Source organism: Aotus nancymaae, unplaced genomic scaffold, assembly GCF_030222135.1.
Source record: "Aotus nancymaae isolate 86718 unplaced genomic scaffold, 86718_ANA_hifiasm-v0.15.2.pri h1tg000041l, whole genome shotgun sequence".
Classification (NCBI taxonomy): Eukaryota; Metazoa; Chordata; class Mammalia; order Primates; family Aotidae; genus Aotus; species Aotus nancymaae.
Genome location: NW_026988455.1, coordinates 28,084,397 through 28,106,689, shown reverse-complemented (window position 1 = coordinate 28,106,689; position 22,293 = coordinate 28,084,397). Strand labels below are relative to the sequence as shown.

Below are 22,293 nucleotides of genomic sequence, written 5' to 3'. Positions count from 1 at the left end.
CTAACGTGTGGCACTGTAATAGCTGTTTTTAGTTCTTATTTTATCAATACCCACAATCTTCCGAGGTAGGTATGACCCTATTTTACAGATGAAAGAATGAAAATCGGACAGGTTCAGAGTCCAAGATCCACAGCAGAGGTAGAAAACTAGTACGATCACTCTTCTTTTTTATCACTTTAACATGGCCAGCCATCTGGCTCTCTGCAATGCCAAATCCATCTGTTGTCAGGAGGCCTCACCTCCCCTACCACAAGCTCAGCCAGGTTGATCCAGGCACCTAGTTCGCAGGAGTTTTCATGTCTGTTTGACAAAACACAGGAAAGAAAGGCACTCTAGGCACAGTTTGAGCTGCAACCCTTTCTGGAACAAAGGGTTTTAAACTCACCTTTTTTGAATGATCTCGATTCTGAGAGAAACCCAAATAAAAACAAGAATCTTTTAGCTGTGGTCTGTTGGAATAGCTGGACACTGTTCCCGGCATGTGACATCATTTTCCTTCCAGACATCCATGATAAAAATAGCCCGGCAGACCCTTTGAACCATTGTCTTCCTGAAACACAATGTGGATGGTGTGTGTGTTTACCGCTTTGAAGAAACACTTTGTGACATGAGCCATGCTGACAAGCTGTTCCAGGGGCCTGACTGACGCACAGCAGGATCTGTACACTTGTTAGGCTTACACTGAGCAGACACACACACAACACACACACATGCGCTGCTCTTATGTGGTCCAGCCATTCCACACGCAGCATGAGGCCCCCATTCTCTCTCTCCTACGCAGGTAGATCAGGAAGATGTCTGATCAGAAGTATAAGAAGCTGCCATCTTAAATTTTTATCTGCTTTCTTGTCTGGGTGGACTCAGCACATTCCGTCTGTGGACTATGTCACTTAGGTGACCGCTCTGGGCTCTGGAAAGGTGAGGTGAGTAGGCCTTCTCTGTCCTGGGGGCTTGACAAGAGCACCCCTTCTCATAGTACTTTAGATGGAGAGCTGGTTGCTGGAGAGGAAGTAAGGACACTTGCTGTGCAGCATATTCTGGAAGCGCAGGGAAAGGAAACTGACCTGTGTCAGTGAGACTCAGAGTATTAGAGCCTCTCAGTTAGACTGAAACATTCTAGCCAAGCCCAGCTATTCCACTGTCCCCCAAAATTTTCAAATGAGTAGTTACCAGGGCATGAAGCCACTTGACTAAGTCTCACAGTCACTGGCCCCCACACCCAAGGGCTCCACACCCAAGCCCTTCCGACATCTGGATGTCCATGGCTACCCACAGGAGAGACTGCAGGACCAAAAGGGAGGATTCACGACTGGCCCTCCCCCCCAGAGCAGAAGCAGAGTGGCCTACAGGTCTCCAATAAAAGTGAATCCAGATGTTCAAGGCGTGTACCCTGCGGGTGGCAGTCACTCCTGCACTCCCCATCAGAGCCCTTGGTCAGACCCAATGTGCCAGCTAGTTCAACTTTCTCTAAGCATCATCAGGCCCATGACCAGCAGGAAGTGGTGACCAGCAGATGAGCCTGCCTTTAGTCTGGTGCAAGGGCAAGTGGACACCCCAGCCAGGGGAGTTCAGCCACACCACGACCTCTACCTTCATGCGCAGGCCGGCCCCAGGGCCATCAATCAAAAGGCAGCATGGCTGCAGACCACCACCAGCCTGCTGTATCCTCCTAGGCCACCTCCACACCCCGTGTCTCCCAAGTGTCCCAGGAGAGAAAGAGGAGCCCCAGGTTTGAAGTGACTTTAAGGAGTATCTGCTGCAACCTCTGCAATCTCTGCCTGCAACCTTGCATAGATGGGGAACTCACTCTTCCTTGGTCAGTTTATTCCAATTCCAGCCATTTCCTTACTTCAACCTCAAACTTTCAGCCAGAACCTCCAGGGCCCTCTGGAGCCAGTGCAATCCTGCAAACAACTACCAGTCGAGCTGCTCTCAACTCCATATGGATATGAGCATGAAACAGTTTTCTTTTTCTCCAATGATTTTTTTCAGTCCTACCTTGTCAGATCTCCCATTTCCTTCCCTTGATTTTGCAGATTTAAGCTCAAATTCTATTTCAGCTTCATCTTCTTCTTTCCTCTAATACTTGCTTCAGAGAGATCCTGAATGTGTACAGGGCGAGAGTCATAGTCTATCTCTGAGTCCTTCTTTTTCAGGGCAGCACTCTTCAGTTAATGTCGGGGTGAGAGGCTGAGAGAGGAAAACAAACCAGTGTTTCTTTAGTTCCTTGGGTCCCAACACAATCCTCTCCCTGTTGGTTGCCTTTGCTTCCGAGGCTAAGAGCTGGGGGCTGGATTTGGCCCAGCTGCAAACCTCCCTGTTGGTTGGCACATCTGTTGGCACCCTCTGGGACAGGTGTTTCAGGAGCTGTGTGTCTGAGTCTTAGAGCCCTTCAGATGGCACGGTTCCTTGCAGTCTCTCTGGTGCCCTCAGCTGGAGTCACCTGCACACATCCCATGGCCTTGCAGGAGTGTTGGCCTATCCATTGGGCAGTAACTCAGGTGGGACAGTGGAGAAAACCAACTCAATCCCAGCTGCCTTCCACAAGATGCCCTCCCTGGACCCATGGAAACCCATGCATTCCTGCCTGCCTCTCCTTTGCTTGAGGGCCCATCAGTTCGGGGCATTTTGTTCATCAGTAATCCCATGTGCACTAAAGATGCAGGTGAGAACACAATGGGTAAAAACAGCCTGAAATCCAGATCTACAGGGCATATGCACATTCTTCTGAACCCCCCACCAGTGAAGAAGCTCTCACATCTCAGCAGAAACCAGGTGTGCTCCCACTGGTACGGATGAGCCAGGAGGAGGCCCAGCAGGTGCTGACCCAACTGGAGGGGGCCAGAGGCCAAGTCCCTCATCTGTCCTCTTGGTGGGACAGAAAGGAGGCACCCTGCCTCACAGATGTCCCAAAGGTGAGCAGGATGTGGACTCTGGCCTGAAAAGAAAATGGTAGATTGGTAAATACAAATAATGGGAGCCCCTAGAACCTGACTAATCTTCCCTCTCTCCTTCTCCTCTCTCGCTTTCCCTCCTCAAACACTAACTGTAAGGCCTCATTGATCCCATCTAATCAATCCATGTATATTGATCCAGCATTTCCTTTCCCATCCCACTAGGAGGCTTCTAGAACTTGGGTTTGGTTATGAGGGAGAGTGAGCAAAGTTCAATGTGAGATTGATAATACTAACAGTTATTGTAGTAATAAGCCAAAGTCCTGCTTAGCACACTTTACATACTTCATACTTCAATGAATCCTCATTTCTATAATAAGGAGATGGGTGCTCCAGTTTTCTGCCAGGGCAGGAATCTGTCAGCTGCTGCCTGGACAAAGCTGTGTAACAAACTGTCCCCAAACCCCTTGGCGCTCAGCGAGCGCATATGCTCATGTTCACAGGTCTGCAGGTCGACTCTGGTCCAACTGATCTAGCCCGAGCTCAGCTAGAGCTGAATATCTCTGCCAGACTGACTCTCCTTGGGGAGGAACTACTCAGCAAATTCATTAACTGGGAATTTGTTTGCAGTTCTGTTGAGAAGGAAAATTAATTGTCAATGTATAGAAGATCTGCTAACTACCCTTCAAAAACTCTGATTCTGTGACAATACTGATCCAGCCTTGATTCCTTAGTTGAAATTTCAAGATTTATCATTTGCATATGCTTGTTAAATTCAAGCATGTGATGTCTTAGAAGCAGTGGTAACCTTAGTTTGCCAAATAATTATAGCTATCTGCCTTCCTCTGGGCTTCAGGAACCGGCTGCCACAGGCTCCGGCCCCACAAGAGGCTGGTCCTGTTTCTGCCAGCTCCTGGTGAGTGTGTGGCCCAGGGGCAGCTATCAGCCAGAGGGAGATGGGGGAGAGATACAAACTTGTCCCCAAGGAGGGGAGTTGAGAGGCAAAACTAAGAAACCCAACTGGTTGTTGAATCAGAAGTAAAATTAGAGGTTTCTACCACTCCAATCCATTCCCTGTCTCTCTACAACATAAATGTAATCCCATGACTTAACTTGCTTAAGACTCACCCACAGCCCCCCACTGACCTATGGACACAACACCATAGTGTGGCTTCCAAGTCCCTTCATGGAGGGACCCCATTTACCTCTCCTCGCCTACCAGCCTCCACCCTCTGCTCAGTGTGTTCCCTTGACTTGGAATCCCTGCCCCTCTTCTATTCTTGCTCTGCCCACAACTCCCCACCCGCTACCCCTTCTCTGTGTGTTATAATCGCCACATTCTTTAAGATCCAGCCCAACCTCCCAGCATCACGACATCTTTCCCACAGGCCCATTTCGGGACTAGTCATTCCTTTGTCCCCACCTTGGCACTTTGTCCCTCCTGGCACATCATGTTCTATCTTGCAGCATTGTTTATGGAAACCAGGCCTGTCTCCCCCATGGGGCTCTGAAGTCCTTGAGGATAAGTACTACATCTTACTCACTTCTGCATTCCTTTCCCCTTCTTGGTGGCTTGCACGTCAGTACACAATAAAGGTTTTAAAAATGAGTAAGTGAATGAATGCTCTAAATTAAGAGCTGCCAAGCTAACAGGCAGGTCTTCTCTATGGCCCAGTCTAAGGGCAGCTGGTGTTTCTACTCCAAGAACTAAACAAACAAATCATTTAGGCAACAGGAAAAAAAAATTACTATTTTTTAAATAGACTACAAATAATAGAAAGTGCAACTTCTTAACAAAGGACAGGAACATTGAACATAAAATTTTGGGAGCAAAACATCAATCCTGAGGTACTATGCTACAATTCTGCAAAATAATCAAAATCTTAACCAATATTTGGGCAATGGCCTGACATTTTCTGTCTTTCAGAATACAAAATGTACCAAGATAACCACAGACCAGCTATCAGACAACTCGTGTCACTGCAAAGTCCATTACCAAATCCCATTTGCTCCAATTTCTCATTTCACATGAGCTATCATCTTGCTGCTCTCCTGTGCCACCACTTAAGAGCCTCATTATTAGTCATGGGGAGTACACATTTGGATGGCGAGAGTGTTTGCAATTATATTTTAAGGTGCTTCCCAAAGCTATAAAGTCAGAGCTCTAAATGGCATGATGGACAATGTAATTGTCAACAGACTATGAAACAGGTCTGAAATTAGAGTCAGCACTGCTCAACCTAGAAGGATGGGCTAGCAGAGCAGACACATCAGAAGGGTCTGATGCGGGGTTTGAGGAGCAATGTCAGAAAGCTGAGTGGCCTCGAGCAAGTCACTTAAGCTCCTTGGACTGAATTCCTTTATCTAACACAGACAGTGGGACTTGACCTCTGAGGGTCCTTTCAGCACTGAAAGTTTCTAGGGAGGGACAGAAAAGTTCTGGGTTTTTTTTTGAGTTGGAGTCTGGCTCTGTCACCCAGGCTGGAGTGCAGTGGTGCAATCTCAGCTCACTGCAGAATTCACCTCCCAGGTTCAAGTAATTCTCCTGTGTGAGCCTCCCAAGTAGCTATAGCTACTGGGAGGTTCCGCATAAACATCATCAGGATTACAGGCCTGGCTAATTTTTGTATTTCTTTTAGTAGAGATGTGGTTGCCCCATGTTGGCCATGGTGATCTTAAACTCCTGGCCTCAGGTGATCCACCCACCTCGGCCTCTCAGAGTGCTAGGATTACAGGCGTTAGCCACAGCACCCAGCCAAAAATATTAAGTAGAATAAATGAGACAGCCAAATGGGCCACCAGCCACAGAGATACGCTATTTATTGAGCTGTTATTTTGTGCTGGGCTTTGTGCCTGACATCCTACAATTGTAATTAAATCCACACACAATCCAAAACAGCACCATTATTGCCATTTTACAGGTGTGGAAATTCAGGCTCAGGGAGATGCAGTGTCTTGCCCAAGATCACTCAGCCGGCTAAGTAAACAGGGGGGTGGGAGATGAACTTAGGTCGGATCAATCCAACCCCCAAGCTCTTTCAACTAAGCACCACGCCCTTTTTTGTCTGTTGTTTTGTAAGGCACCAGTATTCACTGTGTTAAAGTCTCACATATTCCACTCGCGACGCAACATTGTTGCAACTTTTCCTTTTCAAGGCTGCTCCCTTAGGCACCACTTACACAACAATGTGACTTTCCAAGGCCACACCAGGCCCTGTGCCCCTCTTGGTGATTTCCCTGATGAAGGGAAACACTCATTGTCTCAAGCATATTAGGACCCAGTTTCACCAGTGAAGATCACCAAGTAAGGACAAGGGACTGATAAAGACTAAAAGGCTGAATGAGTCAGGTCCAGGGGGTCTCGTGAGGTTGCCCTTCTGGTAGCTCATTGACTAAAATGTCTACACTTTCAATGAAGTTTTAGGGATATTACTGATTGAAAATGAAGGAGAAATTCCTAGGTAATATTAATCAAAATACTGTAGAACATCTCTTGCTTTCCTTCCTCTCCTTGTTATGAGCGCACATTGTGGGAATACAACAGACTAAACTCCTGAGTTTACCATTTTCCTGCAGCCAATAGGTTGCTGCTGTTCACTGGGGTCTCAACAACCTTACAAACTGGAACTGTAATATTTGGTGATTTAATTAAATGGACATTGAATGCTCTACCCAATGCAAAATAATCCCGCACTAGAAAGTGGGCCCATGAAAAAGCATGCTCCGTCCCTTTAAACAGTTAGATAATTTGAAAGAATCCACATTTAATAAGATTCTAGGATTCCTCCTGCTGGGACAACAAAATAATCCTACTGTGGAAGCTGGAGAACGTATGGGTGGTGCTGACAAGCGGGGCGGTTAGAGACTAGAACAATCATTTGAAAGACCTATGATGAATATCCACCTTTGGGTGTCACATCTGTCCCTTACATATTCCCAGGAGGTAGTTTTGATGTGGAATGAGGGATAAATATTAAAGAACCAAAGGTAAAATCTTGGTCTATTATGTCTGGCTTCTACCCATTTGTCTTCCTATGCGGACCTCTAAAATGACACAGTTTTAGACAAAATATACTTTAGGTAAGTGTGTTAGACAATATTCTTTTCCCTCACCATCATAGAAGGAGAAACCAGAAAGACAGATGAAGAAAGCTTGTTAAACTATTACCTATTTTGTTAAACATAAAATAAAATAGACCCAAGCGTCTCTTTTCTTTGAAAAAATAAAACAAAATGGTTAGAAACACAAACTGGATGTACTGCGTTCTTCCCAACCACCCATAAAATAGTGATTTGGAAAATATGCGAATCTTCCCATGAGCTAAAAAGAAAATGTTTCCATTGAGATTGTTTTCATGAGACACCCAGGAGAATGCTTAACCCACACTAGATATTTTGCCAGTTTTAGCTCTCTCCACTCTCCTTAGGAACACTATGGCTTGTAGTGCTGAAATAGTTGCCATATTTTTCCAATATAATCAAACTATTGATACAAGGTTGACCAGGCTGACCCAGGCCACCGGCTAGCTGACTGTGGGAGGAAGCACTGGGTCATCGGCAGCCCTGGTGAGGCTCAGGTCTGAGTTCCCACTCTGCTCTACAAGTCCAGGTAAGTCACATGCCTCTCCAACCCCCCGTTTCCTCACAGGTAAAGTGGAAGCCCTAATGCTATCTGTTTAATAGTGTTTTCGTGATACTGAAATGAGGTACCTTTTAGGAAAGCACTTCCTAAACTTTAAAGTGATGTTCAAATGCTTTTTATGGATCCTGTATAATGAAAAGGCAAAGGGTTGCAGTTCCACACAGTGAGTGGATGGAAATAGCTTTGAAATTAATAATGCTAAGACTTCATCCCATTATTTGTTCATACTAGAAATTTCCAGCTTTGATGACTCTCAGTCATTACATACTTGGTCTAATTGATGTGACCCAGCAAAGGGATCTCTGATCTTTCTCAGCTTGCTCTCCAGGTCCGTCTTGCTATCACGATGCACCATTAAAGAGGTACTCAATTTCAATACGAATAGTCAACAACATTGGTGTCCTTCATTACTACTAAAGAGAACTTTGAAGATGCTGAAAAGCCAGCTCCTAGGGCAATATTTTATCTGAAGAAAACAATGCCAAGTCTCACCACTGGAGGAAATATTCCCTGAGTTTAGAGCAGCAATGACAAAAATGTGGCTCATTTCTGGCCCAGCATTTTGTTCTGGTAGACACAACATAAAAATTAGCCAGTTGGATATGTTTGAGTGGACGTCTGCTGTTTTTGCCGGCCCAGGGTCCTTTTGGGTAAAAGAACTCATCTCTTCCTTTTAGCTTCTCTTAGGACATTAGCTTTGGGTGGAGCCAACACCTTCTAGAATGGAGACTACAGGTGGCTGGCTTTTCAGATAGGTGTCAGGCACCTGTAGAACAGACATACCTTCACTAGTAACAAAACATTCAAGTAGCTTAAACAATGAAGGTGACTTACAGGTCCATATAACTGACACAATTTTGGGTTTCATGAACAGTTTAATACGGGGCCGAAATGATAAAGGACCCAGTTTGTCTCAATGCCTTGGCTCATCTTTCGGTGCTGGCTCGCCTCCAAAATGCTCTTCTCTCATGCTTGTCTGGTGGCTGTCAGTGGCTGTATCTTTCCTTACTGAAGGAAAGGGCTTGGTCTCACATTGTCCTGATGTTCACTCTGCGCAGACTGGCTGACACGCTGGAGTGGACATTTGCTGTTTCTGCCTGTCCAGTGTCCCTTAGAACTCATCTCTTCCTTTTAACTTCTCTGAGGACATTAGCTTTGGGTGGAGCCATGCCTCTGGAATGGACACTAGAGGTTGGCTGCAGTAGGGCTGCCTACTGTAGGAGGATAGTAGGACTGCCATCAGCTCAATCCCTGTGGTCAGCAATGGAATGTGCCGGATGGCTCAGCTCAGGTCACGTTTTCCACTCCTGAAGATGCAGGGGAAATTAGTGAGAGACCTAAAACACTGGTGAAGCAAAGGGGAGAATGGATATTTGGTAGGCAACCACACAAGGGTCCACTCCATCAGGTAAAAGACTTAAATTTTATTTATTTTTTTAAGACGCAGTCTCACCGTCACGCAGGCTGGAAGGCAGTTGCGCAATCTCGGCTCGTTGCAACCTCCACCTCCTGGATTCAAGCCGTTCTCCTGCCTCAGCCTTCCGAGTAGCTGGGATTACAGATGCGTGGCACCACACCTGGCTAATATTTTGTATTTTTAGTAGAGGCGGGTTTCACCATATTGGCCAGGCTGGTCTCGAACTCCTGATGATTCATCTGGCTGGGCCTCCCAAAGTGCTGGAATTAGGGCGTGAGCCACCCCGCCCGGCCAAAAGATTTTAATTTTAACATGTAATAGTGATGGTGGTTTAGTTTTTCCTATTTTTTCATTTTGTATGGCTCTTCGGAGGTGTACAATGGACATTCCCATCTTCATTAAATAAAAATTAGATTCCTTTAAATGGGATGTTTTCAGATTTTGAAATTTATCTTCTTATATGAAGTTATACAATTCATCCACTCTATTTCAAGTATCCCACATTCTGACAAAAAAAAAAGTAGATGAAATGTCAAACATTTCTAGAAAGATGAGGAAAACAGGACAAAGAACAATCATACAGATGACATAAGATAAAAATGGGAAAGTATAAATAATTTAAGTCATGACACTGTAAATGTGTATGTAATTTGACTTTAGTAAATATTTACTGCTGAACATGAAAACAAATTTCTAGTCATAAAACCCTCTACTTGATTACACTTTCAGTTAGAGAAAAATCTACAGAGAAGCCAAGCTACTTTCAAAGGTACAGACATTAATTTATTAAACACTAGTTTTTCTATTTTAATTTTCAATAATAAACATTTTTGCCTTTTACAATGTCTTCACATTTGCCATTTATCAAAGATCCTTATGTGGTTTAAAAGCACATCACGAACATTCGGGAGATCATGCATCTTCACGACTCTGACCAGATGTTTGCTATTGCCTACCTCACTCTTCTCAATGTTTTTGAGGAAGACAGTCCTACATTGGTTATTATAAAAGTAGATCTTTCTAAATAATCAGAGCAAAATCTCTTTAGCCCTTTAAGGTTATCTGGGTTTGCAAACGGAAGAATATCACAAATCAATTTCCACTTCACAGGGTCTGAGTATGCATGCAAACGCACACACACGAAGACTGCTGTAGGACTCGAGTGTCAGCCACATCTTAGACTCCAAACATTACGTGACTGGCCTGTGTGAGGCCTATATTCCACTGGAAAAGGGCTATTCACATGAATTTTGGCACTGCAAAGTTAGCAAACTCAAACAGAAAATGTATAATTATTCAATGCCCCCAATAACCAGCCAAGCTGGAAGAAATGGTAGGATTTGATAGAGGGCATCGAGATTAGAAGAGTTGTAAACAAGGCTTGTGAGGCAGGGTGGGAAGAAGGAGTGGCCACAGGCCAAGTCGTTGTTCACATCCTAGAAAGAGGAGTATAAATAAAAGACTTCCATCTGCCCAGTGTCAGCCCAATACAGGTTAGTAAAAATGCTTTGTAAATATTATTAATAGTGGGAAACAACTGATGTGATGCTCAAGGATTAAACCTTCAAAATACTCATTTTCATAAAGGAAATGAAACTCTCTTCTAGGTTTCCTTTTCTTTACGTCACAGGAATTTGAATATAGTTTAATCAGATAAATACTTAATAGTAACATCCTATTGTAAAAGTAGAATAGCATTCTAATTAAAACACTGCTTCAACGGGGTTTTCCTAATGGAAAGAACTAGAGTTTACATACAGCTAAACTTTCACCAACATGAAAGAAAAATTCACCAATTTTCAATGAACATTTTGTAAAGTATGTATAGGAAAACAAGGATTTATAAGGATACACTTATAGTTCCATTACTATTATGTATTTCTGTATCATGCACAAAAACAATTCCATTGATACATTTATTGTTTTATCCATTTCAGTACTTATACTAATACAGTCATTTTAATTTGGATATTTAAAATTTATAAATAGATTCATTGCTGTTAGTGCACTATCTGAAGCAAAACTGTAGGTTACTTATTTGTAATTAGGATTCAGACAAATGCCCATGTTTCTAAACACCACACAAAAATCTAGCAAAAATGGCAGACTGATTCTACTTCCTGTCTCCAAAAGGCAATGATCACTACAAAAAGTCGATGTGAACCATAGGTTTTTGCTTTCTATCTTGCCTCAACAAATTTCACAAATTGAAGAAAGATCCTTGAGCTTTTAACAGTCCTCACTCTTTGAGGAAAGGCAAAGGATAGCAGCAGCTCCTTTGTGGTAAGGACATGAGGCAGTTGTCAGGAGACATGGGCTTAACCCTGGCTCTGCCCAAGTGCCCCTGTGACCTTACTTGACCTTCTTGATTCTACAAATTAGTTTGATCTAAATTCTCCCCAATGCTAATTTGCAGTTCACAAGTCCTGTGATTCTTAGGAAGCTGTGATGCTGGAAGAGCATACTGGATTATATTAGTAATTCTCAGTGTGGTTCTGCAGCATCACCACCTGGGAATTTGCAAAAAATGCAGATTCTTGGACCCCTACCCCAGATCTACATAATCAGCAAACTGTCTTCAAAAGACCTGCAGAAGATTCTGATGCACATTGCAACACGAGAACCAGTATACAGGACCAAAACTATATTTAAGAGATTCAAAGTTCCAGATGCAAAGTAAATAAATCTAAGCTCCATCATCAGACTCAGTTTCTCAGACCCCATCACTGCTGCACAACGTAGAACACTGATTTTCAGAAGTATGCCACTGAAGACATCTAAACCATAATTTAAACACTGAATAATCTGAGAAAAAAAAAGGGCCACAGAAGTAAAAACCAGGGCAATTTTAACTACTAATACCCAATAAAACTTAATTATATTTCTAACTAGGGAAGTTAGGATTTCAATTATTATTTTTTGAGACAGTCAAGCTCTGTCACCCCAGCTGGAGTGCAGTGGCTCCATCTCGGCTCACTGCTGCAACCTCTGCCTCCCAGGTTCAAGTGATTCTCATGCCTCAGCCACCTGAGTAGCTAGGATTACAGGTGCATGCCACCACACCTGGCTAGTTTTTGCATTTTTCATGGAGATGGAGTTTCGCCATGTTGGCCACACTGATCTGGAACTCCTGACCTCAAGTGATCCACCTGCCTCGGCCTCTCAAAGTGCTGGGATTACAGGTGTGAGCCATCGCACCTAGCCCTAAATTTTAAAAAATATTTTCAAAGCTACTTATTGTTTATGAAAAAATCATTTCCTAACTATAAAGAATTTCTCTTCGATCTTGTGAATATTTAATAAAAAGCTTTATTCAGGCTCATAGTGTATGCTAAAGTACTTCATTAATGTAAAATACCGTAATAGTATGTGGTTAGTTTTTACACTGCTAACATAATAAATTGAAATTTTTTAGTCATTCTGCACATTCTAGTAACTGTAATTTCTTTTTGCACATGATTATTTTGGCTTTTAATTTCTAATTTTGTAAAAGTCAAAAATTTATATAGCTAGCCCTCTATATCTATAGGTTCCATATCCACAGATTAAGCCAATCTCAGACAGAAGATATTCAATAAACGATGATGACACAATTTTTCAAAATGCAAATTTACAAAACTGCCAGACACAGTGGTGAGTACCTGCAGTCCTAGCTACTTGGGACGCTGAGGTGGGAGGACTGTGTAAGCCCAGGAGTCGGAGACCAGCCTGGTCAAAGCATCCCATTGTGAGTCCTCATCTCTTAAGAAACACACACAAACACACACACACATTATACAGTATAACAATTATTTACATACCATTTATATTGTATTAGGCATTATAAGTAATTTAGAGATGATTTAAAGTATACGGGAGGATGTCTATAGGTTAAATGCAAATACTACTCCATTTTATATCAGAGACTTCAGCAACTGTGGATTTGGGTATCTGTGGGGGTCCTGGAACCAATCCAAGAATACTGAGAACAACTGTATGGACATGGTGGCTCCAAAATTTACTCTCTGAAAAAGCATAATTATAATAAAATATGTAATTGCTTTATATATAAAATATACAAATCATAAAATAATTGTTTATAATTATAAATATTAAATAAATGATTAAATACTTTCCTTGCTAAATTATCCTGACCTTCCTTTCCTAAATTTGGTTACCACACTAAGAGTAGGACTAGTTCAGCTTTACGGTCTATTTGACGTTTGTTTTCTGAGATTTCTAAGAATTAGGCTAGTGAAAAAGACCCATTTCAATTGCTCCACACTACGTTTTTTTAAGTGGCTCCCAAAACACCAGAAAGAATCTATGCTGTTAATGAAATATGTTAAATAGTACAAAGAAAGTCACTGATTTAGAAAATGCAAAAATCTGAACTACATCTCTATCATTTTTTTTTCAATGATAACAGGTTAAAAACACTATAATCTAGGAAAAAGTAAAGAAAACGTGTCAAAACTGAAGCACCTGAATCCTGGCAACAATCTGCAATGAGGTATCTTTTGGAGGTTGTTTTATTATATCAGAAACATAGTTCTTAAAACACTTATCCAAAATCAATGGATTTGCTTTGTTTAAAAATAAAGTCATTCCTGCAGCAAGAGGGCTAAAACCCAGGTAGGTATCACTACAAGAAAGGGTTTAGATATACTGCAGTCATCTAGGATTCTGATACCAGTGTCAGCATGCCCTAAGTCAATTGACTTCACTAAGTCTAATAACACAGCACAGCTCAGGAGATGATGAATAAGCTCAGTAGACAAATGCACATTTAACATCAGATCATCTTCTCACTGCATTTTTTAAGCTTCTTGACAAATTGTTCAACTGCAGTAATTAGGTGTATCCACGAGGCACAATATTAAAAGAGCTGTTCAGATATATCTCTTATGATTGGTATGGGTATACCTCTATCATAACAAATCTTAAGACTAGAATATTCGAATTCTTTTTTTTTTTTTAATTGAGACAAAGTCTTACTCTGTCGCCCAGGCTGGAGTGCAGTGGCGCAATCTAGGCTCACTGCAACCTCCACTTACAGGGTTCAAGCCATTCTCCTGCCTCAGCGTCCCGAGTAGCTGGAATTACAGGTGTGTGCCACCACGCCCAGATAATTTTTGTATTTTTAGAAGAGACAGGGCTTCACCATGTTGACCAGGCTGGTATCGAACTCCTGACCTCAAGTGATCCACCCACCTCAGCCTCCCAAAGTGCTGGGAATACAGGCGTGAGCCACCATGCCCAGGCAACTTTCTTAAAAACAACTTTTTAAAATACTTTTATGGGTTTTTATCATATTCTCACAAAGTTCTATATGTCAAATAAGCTGAGCTGGTTAAAGAAGATGACAAAATGAATGCAACATTTAATACAGTTTTTATTTGTTTAATTTGGTAAATGTAGAATGTAATGGTCTCAAGGCAAACCCTGGAGTACTTCAGTCACAGCCCAACAGTTAACATGATTCTGAAGAACAGTCTTATATTCAATATCTACCCACCTCTAAACAAACACATCTATAGAAATCCATGTACATACATATTAGTTTTCAACAACTCAGGATTTTCAACAACTCTAAAATTTCAATTTTATATTCTGAACACACTTCAAAATTACCCATTTGATGCAGGATATAACCATAAGGAGATAAAAATTCATGCAATGATACTCAGGGTTTTTTTTTTTTTTTAAGTAAATCCAATATTTGATCATTCAATGCTACATAAAGTGCACTGAATATCTAAAATAAAACAAGTGCCAATTTTATCATTAATTAATAACATATTTATTGTCTTGAAACCCAACCGGCCCAAGTTGCTTTTTGTCTTTTTGAGTCAGCTCTGCATAAACTTATTTCTCTCAAATTTCCTGTGTAATAAAAACCAAGATATTTCATTTCTTCTTTGCGGTTAACAAGAGATGGCAGTGGGCTCAGGGTAGGTATGTTCTTGATAATTCAGAGTCAGAAAGTACTTCTTCTTGAGCAGAAGGTTCATAATCTCCCACATTTTCAGCCAACTCAATATCTAACTCATCATTACTTTCTGCACTGTAATCAACTTCTTCAAGGAATCGAGGTTCATCTTCATCCAAAACATAAGTGGTAGGGCTGTAGCCGAAACACATAGAACATACGAGACTTTGTTAGGTTTTAAGGTCCTAATATAAGATTATTTTACCATACTGAACTTTGATTCCAATATAATATAAGCTGCATTCACTTTAAAAATCTTATCCTAATGAACAAGTTGAGATTTGTAATAGGTGAAAGTTCCTTGTATTGACAATAAGCAGTGAAATGTGAATTATTAATTACAAGAGTATCAATATATATCCTAAAATTAGATAGCTTAAAAAAAGTGAACTCTCTCATCAGGTTATTTCTTTGAAAGATTTCATCAATTTGCAGGCTAAGATTTATTTTTAAATTCTACTTTATCACTGTAAAGCAGGCAACATATGATTTGAATAGTCCTTACAAGAAACTGTGAGCATTTAATTGGCTTCTTGAGTAATACACTAAAACCACTCACTCTAATTCTACAAAGTGATTAGCTTCCATAAGAAACAGCCCATATACCCACCCTCCCAGTTTCCGTGGGTCGAGAATAAAAATGAAAAACAAGTGAACACTCTATACCCAGATTAATTACTTTCCCTAAGGACACAGAATAAGACATTTGCTTAAAAGCACTAAGTGCTTCTAAATGTTTCATGAAGCAGGTTGTTTGGGACTGAGACAATGTTTCTACTACGTTCTGTAAGGTATTCTGTCCTAGAAAAATATCACATTATTCTGATTTCTCCCCATTTGTGAGATTTCTATACACACACACAGTATCAAAGAAACACTGCAGAAACATTTCAAAATCTCTAAGGTAGTGACCAAAACTACCTTAATTTCATATAGATGTATGTTTATTTACTTCCCACCTGTTTCCAAAAAGGATTTCCTATCACTGATGCAATTAAAACCTACAAAATCAGACAATAAAAAGGGTACAAGAATCTGTTAAAATAAAGAGAAGCAGATGTCGTTAGGCACCTAAAATGAGAGAATTCCTGCAACTGAGTATTAAATTCAGTCAGATATCTGGAAGTTAAGGTGGGATGGGAAAGTTAATAGATTATATGGTTCTCATTTTCTGAGGAGAGAAAGCAAGACTCATCTGGCAAGAATACCTTTTTCCTATAATTGCTTTAATCTTGCTCATTAAAGAGAAAAATGCATTGTAAAACCACCTTGCTCTAATGTAGCAAACTTCCTCTTAAAAGTTCAGAGCTTGCAATATGATAGAGTAGTCCAAATAAATCAAGCTGAGTGGCTTGGAGGATTATGTGAGACTTCACAACATACCTAACACTCAGAAGAACAATTTCACGGTTTTTAATTTGTGACTAAAATATTTAGTATGAATCTGTTAGGTCTTTAAAGAAACAAGTTAGATTAAAGTAAATGATTATTTGGCTTTTTTTTTTTTATTGAGACAGTCTTTCTGTTGCCCAGGCTGGAAAATGGCATGATCTTGACTCACTGCAACCTCTGCCTCCGGGTTCAAGTGATTCTCCCACCTCAGTCCCCTGAGTAGCTGGGACTACAGGCCCCTGCCATCATGCCTGGCTAATTTTTGTATTTTTAATAGAGATGAGGTTTCACCATGTTGGCGAGGCTGGTCTCAAACTCCTGATCTCAAATGATCTGCCTGCTTCAGCCTCCCAAAGTGCTGGGATTACAGGCATGAGCCACCGTGCCCAACCTTATTTGACCTTTTAAAATGACTTAATCATGTTTCTTTTGAAATATAATAATTCATTCTTCCTTCTTGAGTTTGTATTTCAAATTCTCAGAGGTGTTCCAGGTGATTCTGAGAATAAATGGAAAACTAACTGAAGCAAAGAAGGGGGAAAGAGGGAAGTAAGAAAAGACAAATCTTCTCTTGCCACATACTTTCTTCCTGGAGACAGTCATAACAAGAAGAAATGAGAATTGAAATGTGAGGAAGAGACAGGTACTAAAAAGTTATGCACTGTGCCAGCACAGGGGCTGGGGAAACCACCCAGAACTACAGAGGCTGCTTCCAGATGGACAAGAAGTGGCCAGTGTCTCCCAACAGGTAGGAAGAACACAAAATCCATGTGTTGGGTAGGTGGGCAGGAAAGCACACATTGTTCAAGAGATCCATGGACAGCAGAATTCTAGCCCACCTTTCCCCCAGTCTGAAAACAGACTTGGCAGAAGTCAATCTGGTTGCTGGGAGCCCAGCCACTGCACTGGGACCAGAGTAAGGATCTAGTTCTACATGGGAAACTGAGTATTAGAGAGTTAATCAATTTGAACAAAAGGAAAGGGTTTACAGAAAAAACCTAGTCCTATAAGCTGAAGTCAGTGAGGAAACAGAATGAGAGAAGTATGATTTAGGAGCAAGAAGGATGCCCAGGATGGAGCTAAATAAGCTCCTTGACAGTAAGGAATCTTAGAGCAATGTTGGTATGAGGTGTTGATGTGCACTTTTAAGACAAAAGGCAAGTACCTGGAAAATAAAGGAAGCATCTTCACAAGGAATGCTCAGGAAGATGTCAGTTCTTGATCTTGGCTCATTCATCATGTTGACTATGAGAAGAACTCTATTTGTGTCCTGAAATCACCCATTCTGATAAGAGAGTGGAATAAGAGTATGGAACTAGTCTACTCCTCTGATGCCACTCCTGTAACCCACACTGGCCCTAACATTTGACTCCTGCTTCTCCAGGTCCTAATAAAATCATGTTCCTAGGCACAGCTTCATTAAGGTCTACATTAGAGTTGAAGTATACAGAGCACATCAAGCTATTGTGAGAAGCCCACCAGTGCTAGCTCAGGCACATTAGTCAGGCTGAGTGTGCAAAGAGGAGGAAGTTAGCAAGGGAAAGAGGTATGCACAAGTGTGTCTGTAAGTGTGTGTGTGTGAGAGAGAATATATATACACAATATATACATTATATATATATAGAGAGAGAGAGAGAGAGAGAGAGAAGACATAGAAAAGAGAGAAGGTATCAGGGGATCTGGAAGGAGCTAGGGGAATAAATACTGAGATAAGGGAAAGAGAAAAACAAAAAATTACAACCCTCAACGTTCCACTAAAACCAGTCTTCAGACTCCTATTCCAATCACCATTTTCCAGTCCATTTTTACTAGCTCTCTCCACCGCACTTCATGGTGGTGAAGATTATGATACCCTTCTATTCTAGTTTGCTTAATTCCTTTCTGTCCCTTCTCAATGGTGACCATGTGCTCCTCATCCTCTATGTAATCCTCAAACCTAGGCACTGTATTTATAAAAATGCTTTCTTAGCCAACAGCTCTTATAAGCATGCCCTCTTTGAACAAGTTCATCTATTTTAATCTGTATTCTGATTATTTCCAAATCCAAATTTCTAGCCCCAGTTTCTCTACTGAACTTCTGTATATGCATGGACTTGCCAGATACAGTCCCATGACTGTCTCACACGCACCTCAAATGTAGCATCTGGAGAGCTCACTGTTCTCCCCACCAAGCCCAATCCTCTTCCAGTATGCTAGGTATCACTCACCAAAGTTCTCTACAAGCAAGTCCTGCCACTCAATATCATGACCACTCCACGCCTCACATTTCATATTGCAAGCCTTCGCCAGCACTGCTTCCTCTGCATGAAGTATTGATATGGTTTGGATGTGTGTCCCCTCCAAATCTCATGTTGAAATGTAATACCCAATGTCAGAGGTGGGGCCTGGGGGTGGGGTGTTTGGGTCATGAATGGCTTGGTGCCTCTCCTCATGGTAATGAGTGCATTCTCACTGTGTTCATGCAAGATCTGGTTATTTAAAAGAGGATAGCACTTCCCCCCTCGCCATGTGGCATGTCTGCTCCTGCTCTGCCTTCCACCATGAGTAAAAGCACCCTGAGGCTTCCCAAAAGTCAAGCAGACGGTGGCACCATGCTTCCTGTACAGCCTGCAGAACCATCAGCCAATTAAACCTCTTTTCTTTATAAATAACCCAGTCTCAGTTTATAAGTATCCAGTTGCTATAAAGGAATACGTTTATAAAGGACAAATGCAGGTATACTTCAAATCTTTCTTCCCCTAAATACTCTTTTTGCAAAACACACCTCAGTCTCATCTTCAGATGTTTGTCCTTAAAGCCCACCTTAGGATATACGTCCCTTCTCTATATTCCCTTTGTACCTTGTACATTCTATCTGATCACTTTTTGTATGCAATTGAAACCACTCAATTGTGTGCGTATCTTCTCAGTACTAAATCGCAAGCACCTTTAAGATCAAGAACTGTGACTTGCCCATCTGAGTACCTCCTGTCAGCTTCCAGAAGGCTGACAGAAGGCTGACACATTGCAGGCACCTCAATAAATGTTTGCTAAACTCTTTATGAAAAGCCTTGAGGTTGATGAAATCCTCAAGTTTTCTATTACCCCATCCCACTGATTTTACTTTAGTGAACAAACTTTGAGGCACAAAACCAATCTTGCAATTCATCTTTGTTTTTATTAATAATTTCAACATATGTTTTGAGCACTTTACAACTTAGGAAATGCTTTCATAGACATTATTTCCTATGATTCTCACAAAACCTTCACTTAAAAAAAAGACTTCAAGAACACTCGCCCTGTGGTTATAAAATAATCGCTTTACATAAGCAGGTAAGAGTCCAAAAATGCTTATACTCATAAGAAAAAGAAAGTCTAACCAGTACTTAATCATTTCCCATCATGATTACTTTGTTTTAATGCCACCGTTTCCTTGCTTCCCCCATTTCTTTCACGTAAGTTTACTCCTCTTGCCTGGTTCTGCTTCCTCCTCTGACAGCTGCCGTATGTACACCTGCCTTAATGTTTCTCCTTCTACTCTGAATAGACCAAGCCAAAAGCAATTCATAAATATTTCATTCTAAAGAAAATAGTATTTTAGTCCAAAACCAAATCCTGTTCATATTGCTTAAAGAAAAACATCAAACTGTCACCCAAAGAGCCTTTCTTACAGGATGAATGCATTGAAATTCTCTGCTGTATGGTGTCATTATGATGCAGAAAAGGTTTATAATTCCAACTGATTTCTAAAGAGAACAGAAAAAAAATTTTGCTTTATGCAGATTCGGAAAGTTTTCTGGCTACCCTCATGTTAAGCTATTAAGCATAAAATAAAACTAAACCTAAAAAATTCACCATCTCCCTCAAATATAGGCTATCTCTTTCCATAAGAGCTGATTTACCATCCAAGACACCAGAATGTAGATCTTCAGCTCCATGACCTACAACAGGCACGATGAAAGCAAACCACTGCCCATGGAGTTGGAATATCATGGGGGAAAACCTTTTGAAAATGATGAACAGAAAAACATGCCATTGTCTAAATTATCAGCAATTTGTGAATTGCTGATTGTATCTTATTTTCTTGTATTGAAATGTCAGATTCAGGGTGAAAGAAAATCTTTCTATTTGTACAAATACCAGAGGTATTTCCTTTATATAATTTATAAAATTTTATTCCTATCTTGTGAGAGATAAATATAACATCTCCTAAATATCACAAAGTAAACAAAGTTATCCATAGAAAATGCAAGTAACAATTTTTGTCAGGCTTAAATGGCTACAGCACATAGACATACATGCATACACACAAAGAACTAGCATACAGAATATCCAACAAGAGAATATTTTTCTATTTGAAAAAAAATTTGCTAATTTACTTGTACTTTTGTTTTAAAAAAAATATGGACAGTCCTTGACTTGTAATAGTTCCACTTACAATTTTTTGACTTTACAGTTCTGCAAAACCATTCTGTTTTTTTACTTTCAGTATAATACTCAATAAATTACTGGAGATATCCAACAGTTTATTTATAAAACAGGCTTTGCCTTAGATGATTTTGCCCAACTGCAGGCTACTGTTGAAGTGTTTGAGTATGTTTAATGTAGGCTAGACTAAGCTATGATGTTTGGTAGTTAGGTATAGGAAATAGGTTTTTAACTTACAGTATTTTCAACTTACGGTGGGTTTATTGGGACATAATCCCACTGTAAGTCAAGGAGCAGTTGTATGACTAAGCTGGCTTTGGGAAGCAGCAATTAACTATGCCACTATGCACCAAATTATTTTGTCATTGATCTAAAACATTACTTACACATAATGAAAGTGTTAAATGATTAAATTATCCAAATTATACAAGAGCATTTCAAAAATTGAAACCATTATCTTTTAGTAATTTTGGTTATATACTTGGGGGATACAAGATACAATAAAGGAATGGGAATTTTAGAGTTAGACCTCAATCTAATTCCTGATTCTGACAGGAATTTCTAGATGGATGGCCTCAAGTAAATTTCTCTCTCTGAGCCTCAGCTACACACATCCATAAAAGGATCACAGTACCATCTGTCTCTGATCATCCTCAGTAGAACGTTAGAATCTCTGGGATAACCAACCTTAACAGAAATTCAGAATGAACACGCTTATCAGTGGTCCCAAGACCACTGTAGGGAGTGATTTGCTAGGAAGACTCACAGGACTCAGCACACAGTCAAATTCAATTATGACTTATTACAGTGAAAGGATACAAAGCAAAATCAGCAAAGAAAAAAAGGTACGTGGAGCAAAGTCCAGTGGAACCCAGGCCAAGCAAGGGCAGCTGTTAGAGGCAGAGAAGTCATCAGAGCTGTCAGCAATTTCAAAGGATTGGAGGCAAAAACTGAAGTTCAGAGCTGCCAAGGTTCCTGAAAGAAGGGAGTTGCAGAGATGTGACCTCAACACTTGACAGTTTTCCCTTAAAGACATTTGACAATTTTTTAAATTACATAGTACATACAAGAAGCTAAAAAGCAAAGCATAAAGCAGCAAAATAACCAAAACAAAAAATAAACAAGTGAGCAACCAGAATTTCTGGTAGTCCTGTGGTGCTGAGGAGAGGAGCAGCCTAGGCCTTCAGTTGTGACCTCTGGAGGGCTACAGCTTAGAAAGCGAGGAGGGGTGAACCAAGAGTTAAAAGAGATTTCACACATTTTGCAACCCTACCTTTAAGGCAACTCAGTAGCTCTCTGGACTGGGGCAATCTGCCCTACTCTAAAAGCCTATCAGAGGATAAAATGAATCTTCCATGAGGGAAGATACCTAGAGCCTCTACAAGTTTTCATACACAATACCTGGCATTTGACCATATATTACCAGACATTTCAAGAAATAGAAACAGGAACGGACCCAAAGTACTTCAGTATGGGAGGTATCAGGCATGAACTTTAAAGTAACTGTAATTAGTATGTCCAAACAGATGATGAAATGAGTAATTTCATTGTCTGTTATCTATTTAAAGAT

The 22,293-nt window shown here is 40.8% G+C and overlaps 1 protein-coding gene across 4 annotated transcripts in view; it reads right to left on the bottom strand.

The window, feature by feature from the left end:
* Positions 1-14,307: 14,307 nt before the first annotated feature.
* The window catches only part of AGTPBP1 (ATP/GTP binding carboxypeptidase 1), a 183,444-nt gene continuing 175,458 nt past the window's right edge, over positions 14,308-22,293 (bottom strand). For 3 of the 4 annotated variants that reach the window (XM_021671910.2, XM_021671911.2, XM_064361612.1), the window contains one exon: positions 14,308-15,059. In XM_021671910.2, coding sequence (XP_021527585.2) covers positions 14,882-15,059 — 178 coding nt within the window. In that variant the 3' untranslated portion in view covers positions 14,308-14,881. Of the gene's footprint in view, positions 15,060-19,985; positions 21,699-22,293 lie in introns of those variants that run through there. The other variant, XM_021671912.2, reaches the window with a different exon arrangement.